A 13,435-nucleotide genomic window follows, 5' to 3' on the forward strand; every position below is an offset into this window, starting at 1 on the left:
TGCGTGGACGGGCCACGCTGTGCAGGCGGCTACTCCTGCGTGGACGGCAGCCCAGGAAGAGGCGACCTAGTGCAGGCAAGAGGACGGCGGTGGCGGCTGCAGAGGAGCGTGGCGAGCAGTTCCAAGGGGCAGACGAGCGACCTCGAGGCGCAGAAGGGGCTCCCAGGGACGAGCCCCCGGCGGCCTTGAGGCGGGATGGGCCTGCAGCCATCCAGATGCGCTCTTGGGTCTTCGTGACAGAGCCTCAGCGCCAGGAGGGGACGGAGCCCGCGAGGGGCCGGCGAAGACCACGCCAGCGTGCGCCGAGGGCAGCTGCGCGTCCTCACTCGGCATCTCCCGGCCCCACCCTGGACTCGGCTCAGGACACACGCCCAGGACAGTCGCTCACGTCGCCCTGGACGCCGGCGGCGGGAGACCCACGCCAGGAGAATGAGAGGGGCCACATGTGCGTGTCCCCTCGGGCATCCGTCTGGCTGGCGACTCCCCGTGGCGGGTCCTGGCCAGGCGTCCCCCGGGGGTCCTGGCATGACTGGTCTGAGTCCTTGCACGCCGCAGGACAGCGCCCCTGGGGTCCACCTCGGAGCCCTGCCCGGCCCTGGCTGGGGTCTCCCGGAGGTCTAGACTCCGCCTTGAGGGATTCGTGGAAGCTTCAATAGTTCCAGCTCTTCCCCCACCGGCGCCCCACCCCAGTCCCGGAGATGGAAGCTGCCTCCTGCTGTTACTAGTTCAATGCTGTAAAGATGTCGCTTTACTCTGCATGGCCTAGGTGCCAACTCACGCCAGGCGGCTCAAACACCCAGCGCAACCCGCCGGAAGCACCCCCCTTCTGAGTTACACGCGGCGGAGAGAACGCGCGGCATGAAGTATTGATCAGGGTCCGCGGGGCGTTCTTCCTCGGGCCCTCCCAGCTGCACTCCCCTTCCCACGAGGGTATTGCGCTCAGTGTCTGAACGCAGAGCAGGGCGACGCCAGGCGCCCGTCCTCCCCTCAGCAAGGTCTGGGGATGGAGGCTGAGGGAGAGAAGGCCGCGCTCTCCCCTTCTGCTTTCTGCAGGTGCCGCAACGCTCTAAGAAAGAACTTTCGCAGGCAGGATGCCGCCGGCAGGCAGCTGATGAAGCCAGCCTGGCTTTCCCCTCCTGCTTCCAATACGGAGCGCGAGTGGGCGGGTGAGCAGCCGGCAAAACAAGAACGCTTAAAATTTTCATTTCCAGCCCTGACCCGGGCCATTTGTCTCCTCTCAGGAAACATTACATCTGAATTACCGGCGACAAATGGGGACTATTACATCTCAGAGGTGGTGTGGGGAGCAGCTTCCTCGCTTCTGCTGATTCCCCTTTTCCTTGCAACAACTTTTTCATCAGGAACTCCTGCACTGCCGGATCTAATTCTGCTAGTTTAAGCCCATTCTGCTGGAATCTCAGTCCCGGGGTGCGGAAACCGAGATCAGCTCCGGGGTCCTCCCAACTGCATCTTCACGCCGCGTCTGCGCCTTACTGTCTGCCTGGAAGCCTTGTTCACTTGTTTTCCTGCGGGTCCCCTGCGAGCAGCTCTCCTTCTGGGAAGTCAGACTTCTGGACGTGGGCCGACACAGGCGTGTCTCAGCGCCTTTCGCCTCGGCCTGCAGACGCCGGGGGCATGCGCTGGGCCTCTAACCAGCGCCCCGTGACCCAGACCTGCAGCGGCCTGAGACACCCCGGCTTCTGCTCACTTCAGACCTAAGCAGGGCCTTTTCAGAGGTCAGCTCCCAGCCTATCGCTCCCCTAGCGAATTCCCACTTAGCTTCCAGTTAGGCAGGCTGGTGAACTTGGATACTATCAAGAGGTAGTGAAACTCGAAAACCTGAGATTCGTTATTTCTGCTAATTTCCTTTAAGGATACAGACACAGTGCCAGCTTACCTAACTTTGATCTACCTGTGCAAACAAACGGCTTTCACTTACTCCTCTGGGAAACTGAGCCCCTTGCTGACAGCCCTCCAGAGAGAGAGACGCGCTTTTCAAGGGCAGGGAGCACAGTGTGTGAGCAGTGGGCCCCTATTCTGCTGGGTTTTCAAAGAACGATCAAAGGTCTTTCTCATTTTGGCTTATCAAAGGCTCATGGATCCTGCCACGGGAGAGGAAATTCAGGGGGAAGAGAATTGGCCATTCGCGTTCTTCACTGTCCGTTCAAAGTTGGAACAGAAAGATAAGCAGTGAACGTCTCCCCCAGAAAGGGCGCCCTGGGAGGCCCCGGGCCGGGGCGGGCGGCTGCAGCCCAGAGCGGCTCCCCTCGGGCAGCTGTCTGCAGACTGTGCGGCCTCCCTTTGAGGCAGAGACCAGACGAGGAGGCGCCTCCTCGCGCACTTCAGTTTCCCACGGCTGTGACATTTCACAGAAAGGACAGCAAAGGGGGGCAGAAGCATTTCGGAAGGTCGTGCTTTGTCTCTGTGGCTCTACTTATTTATGTATCTGCTTTTTTATGGGTTGGGAGCGGACGTAGCAAAGGAGAGGCGAGGTTGGAGAGGGGAGAGTATCCGAAGGACATAACTTGACTGTTGGATCCCACCCACAATGCGGGGGCTTTTCGGACCCATTTACTAAGCATATTTCAAGCCTTCCGAAAGCGAACGCCTCTGTCTTATGAAATAAGGCTGCCTGGGGAGATATCCCACATTGTTTTTTTTTTTTTTCTCTATAAATCTAGTTCTCTAATTAGTTTTACAATACAATTTCCCTTTGTTAGTGTAAACTCTGGCAGCTAAGAATTATTTAACTGCAGGATTATATACTAAAGCCGTTGGCATCAAGGCAGTAGGTATATGTTGTTTTTGTATTCATAGAATTGGGCTTCTTAGTAGGGACATTTTCGGCACACTCCACAGCAACACGGGTGGCTGGAAGTGAGACAGGACTTGGGGGCGGGTCACCTTGATAACAGACACTTTGGGCTTGGAAGGCCTGATCATACATCTCCCCAAATACTTCTTGCTGAATTTTAAGTTCTTAAAATGCATTTTCCTTGGAGCATTTCTTGCTTGAAATAGGAGCCACACAGAAATTTACTTTGATTTTGGTCTCTCACAATGCTGCTTCTCCTTACATTCAAATGGAGCGGCTCCCATGAGCTATTTCAGTCTTGAGATTAGATAACATGGAGTGTCAGGCCCCTGACTTCCCTTGCTAGATGAATTTTTCTTTTTCTTTTTTAAAGATTGATTTATTTATGCACAAAGAACTGGGGCACAGGCCAGAGGCGCAGGGGCAGCGAGAGGACTCACCACAGACAGAGTGGGGAGCAGAACAAGCAGATCCACTGAAATATGCTGCTGAGGGAACCAGCGGGGAGACAGGAGGGGTCTGCCGCACCCTGTGGGTCACCTCCGGGGTGGGGATCAAACTCGCGCTGAAGCTGCCAGGGCTGGGCTCAGCCTCACAGTGCAGCGCTCCAACCCGCTGCGCCACCAGGGAGAGCTGCTCGATGAATTTTTCATCCTTACTAACATTTCTCTCACCCACACGCTAAACCTACTTTAATAAGCACATTTATATAGCATGCTTCATCTTCAAGCACTTTGTGGTTATGTTGCGGGAGTCAGCTCACAACAACTGAAGCTAAATGATTAGTAGCTGATAGAGATGCATTTATGCAAATTGTAATTACAGAGTCTAGAAAGGACCCTGAGGTCTTATCACCTTAAAAACCAAAATAACAACACTGTTGAAAATAAATCATAATGCACTAATCAAATATCATCACAATCCCACTCTGGCCCTCATGCCCAACGTGCATATTATAAACCTCACTGACGAGTGATTATATATCAAGGGATTAAAACCCTCAGAAATTGAATCTGAACAGCAGACATTAGAGTGTGGTATAAACCGTCTTTCTGATCCGGGAATGATTCCATGTTGCACAGACCGACAGCCGGCGCTACTGTTATGTCATCATCATTTTAGGAGCTGTTCAAATAACCGATCGGTTCACTGTGACTGGTGGCCTGATGGTTTTTAATGCTCGTCTGTATCTTATCAGAAGCTAAACCCTACACATGAGGAACACACAGCAGCTCTTTCTTTCATCTTCCTTTCATCTGTATCACGTTGAATGAAATAAATGACTGATCCTGAAATTTTAAGCAAGTCGACAGAGATATAAAGCTCCACTTTTATTTGAAGAAGTTTCCGCTATGTAAAAATAGCAAAATTTTATGCATTATTGTTCAGAGGAAAGACTAGAAGAATAATTCTAATTGGCTACTTCATCAGTTCCCATTTACTTCTTTTAAAAAGCCCAGAGCCACTAAGGAGTTTCAGGAAAATGAAACCTAACCAAATTAGTGACCCAAAAATAAGATACGTCACATTTCAATAAACAATTGTGTCTAATCGTGAAGAGCATGTACTCACTTGCCAAGTGCAAAGCACTCCATCCTAACGGTCGTTCCCTTCGCGGCTGGAAGCGCAACTGGAAAATGAACCTCGATTTTCGGCTCATACTCTCCCATCACACCTGGGAAACAGAGAATAGTCTTTAAGCATAAAATGAACGACACGATTTATTTCCAGTACTGAAGACGTCACCCGGCTGCACGGCGGCTGGGTTGGCGTGGTCTGTTTGGTGACTGCCAACGCTTGGCTGCATCGATGTAAGAAGGACACTTAGACTCGGCTCATCGTGGTGACATCCTAGCCCGCCTTCACAAATCGCAAAGGATGTAACTTAGCACTATCTGAAATAACAATTGATGAAAGTGTCCACACTGGTGTTTCACTTACTGATTGTGCACCAGAGGAAATAAATATAGACATTCTTCAATGTTGTGATTGTGCCGACCTCCTCATGGAATCAGGACTTTGTTTGCCAAAGAAATAAAGACTTGCCGATTAAATTAACGTCTATTTAGTGGGTATCTACAATATGCAAGGCATTTTGCTAGACATTGCAGGAATAACAATGCTTTAGTATCCGATATAAAGTATTTAGATGTCAAACGATACTGAATGCAGACAAGCCAGTTATGGAGCGTGCCGTCCACCTCTGACTGGTACCCACTTACACAGCGGGGAGCACACACGCAGGCTGGCGCAGAGCTACATGGCGGCGCTCCTGTGAGGCAGGCAGGCAGCGACGCGTGCGTGAGTCTGTCGCTGGCGTGTCCACAGGGGTAGACTGTGATAGTCAGGGGAGGTGGGAAAGGCAGGGACGGCAGTGAGCGGGAATGTGGGAGCAAAGGCAAAGTGATGGGCTGCGTGAGAAACAGAAAGATCCGTGTTTCCGTCACGGCGGCAGGGAAAGGAAACAAGGAAAACTCTGAAGTACAAATGGAGCCCAACGGTCAGAGGCCGTGATGGTCAGCGGAGGGCGTTCAGGCACAGTGTGTAAGTGACCGGGGCCACTGGGGCTTAGAATGGGGCACTGGATGTCCAGCGGTGCTTGTCACAGGTGGACCCAGGAAAAGGGAGGTTCCGGCTCCCTGCCCCACCCAGAGACAGCTGGAGCTGAGTAGAGGAGAGGAGTCCTGAGGCGTCTGAAGAGAAGGAAGCGGATGGAGCCAGAAGGTGACCTGAGGGAGGCCCCGGCGCTCCATCCGCTTCCTTCTCCCCAGACGCCTCAGGACTCCTCTCCTCTACTCAGCTCCAGCTGTCTCTGGGTGGGGCAGGGAGCCGGAACCTCCCTTTTCCTGGGTCCACCCTGTTTTGTTACAGGGCTAACTGGTAACTTCACATTATTGCAATAGGTGAGTTCAACCTTCACAAAGACCTGGGCTGGAATTGCAGTGTTAAGGAGACAGAGGAGACACCTGATGGGAAACACAAAAGAAGCCTGAGTGTGGCCCCGGGGGTGCCAGGGGTTGGGGGTGGCCTCAGAAGAATGACACTAAGCTTCCCAGCTTCGGGCAGCTGATGTCACCGGACTTAAGCAGTAACTACCCAGGAAAGCTGATGGTTTTCATCTCAGGGGCCCCTCACAGTGGGTGTGAGGCCTCCCTGGGCTTAACGCGCAGCACTGTGAAGCTGTCCTCAGCCCCTGCAGCACCAGTTCGACCCCCGGGCAGGGAGGGACACCACAGGCAGGGCGCAGCAGGCCCCCCTGTCTCCCCACCGCCCCCCAGCAGTGGCTTTCAGTGGATCCACCTATTCTGCTCCCCACTCTGTCTCTGGGGAGTCCTCTCACCCCCTGCACCTCTGGCCTGCACCCCAGTTCTGTATGCATGAATAAATAAATCTTTATATATATATAAAGTCCTGACAAGGAGGTGTCACCTTTTGCCACCTTGAAATGCAGTCGGAATAACTGGCTCTTGCGGATTTACTCGAGGTACACCAGGCATGAGGAGGCTCTCTCTAGACACCTGTTGCTCTCTAACAATTGAGTCATTTCAGCAAAAAAAAAAATTGTTTTGCATTTCACGGGGCAGCTGTTTGCGAGCCACCGTTCTGGTCAGTGCAGCTCACTAAGCCGGAAGGGCCAGGTAATTGGCCCGAGTTCTGGAGGAAGCTATTGGTTGAAATTGGTCAAAAACAGAAATTTTCTGGCCTTAAAGCCAGGGATGTTTTCCTGCCATCTCTGCTGAGGAATTTCAATCACAGAGTGTCACAGCCCGGCAAACTGCACACACTGTGTCCATCGCTGACCGTCCGCCATGGCCACCTGGCCCGTTTCTGTTGCGGCTTCTATGCCCGCGGGGCAGGTGCAGTTTGCTTGCCATCTCTTTCTTTCTTTCATTCTTTTTTTTTTAAATATTTATTTATTTATTCATACAGAACTGGGGTACAGGCCAGAGATGCAGAGGGTGAGAGGCTTCACCAGAGACAGAGTGGGGAACAGAACAGGCAGATCGACAAAGTCCACTGCTGAGGGGAGCAGCGGGCGGGTCAGGAGAGGTCTGCCGCGCCCTGTGGGTCAGCTCCGGGGCAGGCGGGGATGAACTCGTGCTGAAGTGGCTTTAGCTTCTCAGTGCTGCGCTCTAACCCGCTGCGCCCCCAGGGAGGACCCCACTTGCCATTTCTTTTGTTGGCCAAAGTTTGGTGATAAGGCGAAGGGAAACTGCCTCCCAACACACACAAAGATCAAAATATTAGCTTCATCCTCTCGGTCAAGGAAGCTCCTTTCGGAGACTCCTAGTATTGAATTAAAATTGCTCCAAGGGCATCCTCTCTTTCTCACACCTCTCTCCTGGTCCCTTGGTCGCCTCCTTTGGAATCACATGCCATTAGAAGATGACCCCAAAGTACCCTAATTCTTACTACACAGAAGCCTTCCAGCTGAGGGCACATTACTTGCCTTCAAAGCATTCATGGCTGTTGATTTTCTTACTTATTCCACTTACAAAGAGCTAGGGTGTTTTTCCCTAAGTGGAAGGGGATTTACAGCAGACTTTCTCCAAGAGAACAGAGATCCTCCAACATCAGAACAATCAGTAAACGCTACTAAAATTTAGGCTACTGGGTCCAGCTTCATGCCTGTGATAAGTAGTTTTGAAAGGTGGGGCAATGGCACAGACCTAAAACTTTAAAAATTCTCCAAGCAATTTTAGGTCTGCTAAAGAAAGCAAAGCTTGATCTTGACTTGATTCTTAATCTTATCAGGCAGACTGAAATATGGGCGGTCCGTAATCACATTGACCTCACTGAGACTCAGCTGTGAGGCAAATGATATTCCACTCTTGTGCACTGGAGTTCGCACTGGGGGTGGGGATTTCTCTGATTACCCCGTGATCAGGTCTGACTGGCCAGTGTTCACGGGAAAGCAGCCTCTGGATATTCCATGTGACATTTCTGTCCAACACTCTTAGTAACAATACTCATTCTTAGGGTTAAGAATTCCTGTCCAATAAACCTTAACATTTTGTATTAACTACTAAGTTAAAAAGATTTGATTGATCAGTTTCTTACATCCCAATGATGGGTATTTACATTTTTACTTTTAACATCTTCAACAAGTTTCGCCCAGTGTCTGGCTGGATTTTTTCAATCATGGCATCGTTTCCCAGTATGTGAGCTCAACAGGAGTTACTGCCCACAGCTCTATCTCCCCCGGTGGAATCACTAACTTGGGCCAAAGCTGGTCAGTGGGATTTCTGAAGTAGGTATGAGAGAGTCAAGGTCTTTTTCCTCCTTGGTAGCAAAAAGAGCTTGCACACCCTACATCTGCTGGAGTTTGCACATGTGGAAAGAGGTGGCCAGGCAGTGACGAGCATGTAGAATCATTACTAGAGCTGATATTGAGCAAAACTTGTCAAAGATGTTGAAAATAAAACTGTAAATACCCACTATTTGGATGTAAGACAATGATCAATAAAAAAAAAAAAATTTTAACTTAGTAGAGTTAAAAAAGTTAACAAGATAGAGATGAAGGAGAGAGAGTGTGATGACAAGATGTCACCGTCAGCTGAGACTTGACTTCTTCCTTAATCTTATGTAGCTGAGAGCTAATCTCAGTTCAGTAAAATAAATACCCTATCAAGCTGAGACTTCTCAATGCAGTCACAAAGTTCTAACTGCTCTCTTTCTGGGTTTAAGCTGACCAGCGGTGACCCCGTGTCAGCGTCTTTCTCAAAACTCATCTGGCTTTCAAGTCAAGCGTATTGAAGATGCAAGGCAAAGGTCAAGACACAGTAGTAGTGGTGCAGGGGACAGGGAGCCCCGCAGACCCATAGGTAAGCTTTGCCCTAATTTTGAAGATCGCCGTTTTCGTAGAGATTTTAAATTCCAAAAGAAGATCTAACAAACCACACATTAGTAAAGAGGACAGTGAACAAACAAACAAACAAACAAAGAACCAGCCAGATAAAGCACTCTGGCAGTTGAGAGTTTGACTGCAAGAGGGCACTGGGCTGGAGGCTGTGGGCGGGGAGGTTGGCCCACCGGAGGAGGCTGATGCCTACAGAGGCGGCATGATCTCCTTTGGGGAATTTTGTCAGGAATGTAACTGCATTGCACCGACTGTAGAGGGACAGTGAGAGAGATTCCAAATCTGAGGGGGGATAAACACCAGCTAGGGCCGCTGCGTTCCGCCCCGATTCGCTCGTGCCCAGAGCGGCTGGCAGCTGGGTGGGGTTCCGTGCGGCAGCCAGCAGGCACCTAGCTTGATTAGGGCTGAGGTCACACAGGCCCCCTGCGGTGAGCGACTACAAGGGGCAAACGGGGGCGAACGGAGCGCTCTGAGGAAGAGGGCGCAAGAGCAGGGAGAAAACCAAAGCGAACGCCCAGACTGGCCTGCAGTGAGCTGTGCACCCGCGAGAACGGCCCACGGCCGGGCAGCACCTTCCAACCAAAGGTGTCAAAGTTACCAGTGACGCGTCTTCAAGGCTGTGTCCCCACAAACACAGATGCGACCTTCCGAATTGTTTTATTTCCAAGCACCGGAATATCCATGTTACTGTCATCACAGTGTCTTAAGAAAGCACAGATGTGTGGTTATTTTGCTGTGAAAACCTCCTGCACGGAAACGAAAGCCCTGTGACACGTGGTGACAATGCTGGCTGTGAGAATGACGTCAGAAACCTGAGCGGGCGGGCAGGGCCAGGCCATGTGAGACTTCGGGGTCACGCTGGTCGCCCCCCGGGGCCCGGAGAGGCGACGCGGGCCCGGCCCAGCCCTGGCTTTGCTGCGACTGTGAGACAGTCACGGAGCCGCTTTCCCGAGTGGGTGAGGATGCTGACGTGGCTGCGGGTCCAGGAGTCCGGCCACGCCAGGAGTCGCCAGTGGGCAGCGCACCGCACCGCACACTTCGGTTTCTGTATCCAAAGCGCGCAGACTGCCAGTCTTTGGGAGCGTTAAACGCTGACAAGTAAGTCCACGTTCATCTTGTTCAAGTCTCTGATGAGCCACTCTCAGGTAACACTTTCACGAGCCTGGTAGAGAGACAAGAGGCTTTCGCACCTCAACAAGTGTGTTATCCGGAACTGGTTGCTTGATCTGAGCCACTTCTGTCTACATAAAGGGCCTGGGGACCATGTCCGCAAGAGGAAACAGTAACTCTGTCATCTTCAAGTAAACGAGCCACCATGAGTCACATTTATGTAGGGAGAGTGAGGAGCACTGGAGGGGCTTATTATTGGAAGGTGTTTTTCATCACTATGATATAGAGCGCGAAAATCAGAGAAACCAGTAGATTTGTTTCCTTGTCCCTAAGTATCAGCAATAAACGAAATGGTTGTTTCACATTGCGATGATGTTCCTCTGATCACTGAGTTTTTATTGGCTTCTGTCCTTGCCACTATGACTGAAAGAGAAGCGGTCATCTTCCCGCCGTCCCTGCACACCGACAGCTTGGAAAAATAACATAATGGTATGTTTATAAAAACATGCACTTCTGGGCCCTCCCTGGTGGCACAATGGGTTAAACCTCCACACTATGAAGCTCTCTGCAGCTGTCTCAGCGCGACTCTGGTCCCCGGCCAGGGAGGGACCCCAGGGTGCAGCAAACCCTCTCTCTCCCCGCCGCCCCCTCAGCAGCATGTTTCAGTGGATCCGCCTGTTCTGCTCCCCACTCTGCCCATGGGAAGTCCTCTCATCTCCGCACTGTACCCTAGTTCTGTATCATAAATGAATCTTAAAAAAAAAAATCTCTTATTAGCGCACTTGAGTGAGCCTTGCAACTACCTAAGACAGTCACCTGCACTGCTTCACTTCTCAATGTTTAACATTCATCAGAAATAGCGCTTTCCCTAAAAGTTCCTTACCCAAAGCTGTCCGAATGTTCACACAATAATGACCGATAAGTCAAGGGACTTGAAATACCCTGGGGGAGTACGTTCTGCTGGCTCAGCGGGTCAGATGCCCGCTTGCAGAACTCTGGGAGAAACGGGACACACAACTTGTTTAAATATTGTTAAAAGTTGATTTTTACACTTTCATCGGCACAGATTGTTTTCTCACTGCAGTCTTGTTACTGAGAAAGCCAGCTATCCTCCTGTTAGCATACACATCCAAGGTACTAAACTTTCCAGGTCCTGATTTGCTCTGTAAACAATTCACCACGTATTTTATTTTACAAGCTCTTACTGATTTCAGATGTTCTATGGATGATATGGTTCAAAAGACACATACTTGCAGAGGGGGAATGTTGACGATCACAGCCTCACCACAGGGCTCGATGTGCGTTAACGACTCTAGAAGTGAGAGGGAGAAATAAACACAAATCGAACACCTGTTTCGAGCTCGGTGCTGTGTTCGGTCTGTGGGACTAAGCTGTCATTTACATCAAGTGAGGTGGATATGATCACCTCTATCTTAAATAAGAGGAGAGGATGCGAGAGAGCGTAGAACTTACCCAGTGTCCCTGAGCTGTTACATGACAGGCAGGTAAGTGTTTCAAACATGGGCTATGTTGATTATGAGGCCAATCCCCCCACTAGTCCATGCTGCTCCCCTGGTAAAGTTCCTGTTGGCTGCAAAGCTGAATTCATTCAGTCACGTCCAATTCTGTAGACAAGTGAGTCTACTTCGAATATTAACTTTGCTGAAGTCTTTCCTGCCCACTCCCTGCCCAACAGACTATCTGTTCATCTCTAAATATACACGTGCTTGTGCTCCCACTGTCCTTATAGATGGAATTTGCTGTGCCTTTTCATCTTTATAACATGCATCACAATAACAATTGATTCTTCCATCTGATCACAGTGTGTTGGGATCACTTTTCTGAACACAATATAGTATTTTGCTTAATATCTGCTTTTAAAACCAGGGCAGAGACTTCTTGTGGCTCCCTTTGTGTTCTCAAACAGTGCTGGTACAAAGTCTGTCTCCAGAACATCTGGACTGAATCAGTACATCTGCCTGTTTACGGCCACGCAGCTGAGGACGCAGTGACGCAACTGAGCATGGTTTTATGTGTCTGGTGCTGTGCGACTCTGCATTGAGAGGTGCTTCAGGTAATTTTCTCATCTACAATTATGAAAATCTATACTGTGTTTTAAGTTATTGGACTATGGTCATGCGCCGATGAAAAGGTTAGTGGATGCATAAACTGACAAAGTCCTTCGGTTTCTCCACAGTCAATCACAAATTCTGTCATGTTGAGCCTCGAACATCCACCTTTGCCATCCATTCCTGTACTGCCATTATGATAGTGATGAGTTTGGTTCCCTCTCACCCGTTCTACTAGCTTTGCATTGTGGACACTCTTAGTGGCATCATTAAAACCTCCTAGGAGTAACATAAGAAAAAATAGGAGAGAAAAGGGAGACATAGTTGGGACCACTTTGGAAGAAGTCTTGCTATTAGCAGAGTGGAGAAAATAGTCTATGGTGTTGTTTTCTTGATCTCTTTCTCTGCTAGGCTGCTGTTTCCATAGAAGAACACAGGGTATTTGTAACGTTTGCACCTTTATTTTGTGGACTGCCACTGACTGCACTGATTTACATTTTCTAATAGCTTTTAGGGGAGAATTTATGGGGCTCTATGCTTATTATCATGCCATCTGCAAATAGTGATGTTTTACTGCTTCTGTCAAAATTTGAATTCCCATTATATATTTCTCTTGCCTAAATGCCCTAGTTAGGACTTTCAAAATATGTTGAATAGTAGCGTGAACATGACACATGACCAAATGGGTTTACTTTAGGGATGCAAGGATGGTTCAACTTCTACAAGTGGATTCACCAAAGCAACAAAAGGAAATGAAAACTTATGACCATATCAATAGATGCAAAGAAAGTATTTGAAAAGCCTCAATACTCTTTCATGAGAATAACTCTAAAAACAGAGATAGAAGTAACATAGGAAAGATAACATGAAACATCAGAGATACCATCACACTCAATGGGGAAAACCAGAAGGCTGTTCCTCTCAGGTCAGGGCCAACAAAGGACTGCTTTTCAGGTAGGAAATGCCCTAGAATGTTTACTGATGAGGATGGTCATTGCAGAAGAAACACAGGGAGTTCGTAGGAGAGTAGGAGCTAATCGCAGAAATTAACACTTTCCATGGGGGGAGGACATGGATCCACAATATGGCTAGGAACAGGTAATTAGGGAAGAGGGGAGATATCATAAAGATACACACATCTCAGCAGAGCATTGGCTTTGATAAATATTTTTTTCTAACATCTCATTTGAATTTTGAGATTGTTTCAGGAGCAACTCCCAAAATTTCATAATATTTCTTATACATGTTTTTTCTTAGACATTTTTTAATGATTTATATATTAATGCATATAAGAACTGGGGTGCAGGCCAGAGGTACAGGGGTGAGAGGACTCCCCAGAGACAGACTGGGGGAGCAGAATAGGCAGCTCCACTGAAACCCACCGCTGAGGGGAGCAGCGGGGAGACAGGGCGGTCTGCTGCTCCCTGTGGGTCCCCCCTGGCCAGGATCAAACTTGCACTGCAGTGGCTGCGGGTTGCTTCACAGTGCTGTGTTTTTGACCTCTTGTACCACCAGGGAGGACCCGACAGACATTCTTTCAGTTCAAGCCTTCACTACTTGGCCTTGATCATGGTGTGTCTG

General features: G+C 49.6%; 1 protein-coding gene across 1 annotated transcript in view; it reads right to left on the reverse strand.

The window, feature by feature from the left end:
- Positions 1-13,435, reverse strand: part of CNTN5 (contactin 5) — a 213,364-nt gene that overhangs the window by 181,667 nt on the left and 18,262 nt on the right. The window contains exon 2 of the mRNA XM_004689429.2: positions 4,388-4,490. Coding sequence (XP_004689486.1) covers positions 4,388-4,485 — 98 coding nt within the window. The 5' untranslated portion in view covers positions 4,486-4,490. The remainder of the gene's footprint in view (positions 1-4,387; positions 4,491-13,435) is intronic.

Source organism: Condylura cristata, unplaced genomic scaffold (genome assembly GCF_000260355.1).
Source record: "Condylura cristata isolate star-nosed mole 26May11 unplaced genomic scaffold, ConCri1.0 scaffold00025, whole genome shotgun sequence".
Taxonomy (NCBI): Eukaryota; Metazoa; Chordata; class Mammalia; order Eulipotyphla; family Talpidae; genus Condylura; species Condylura cristata.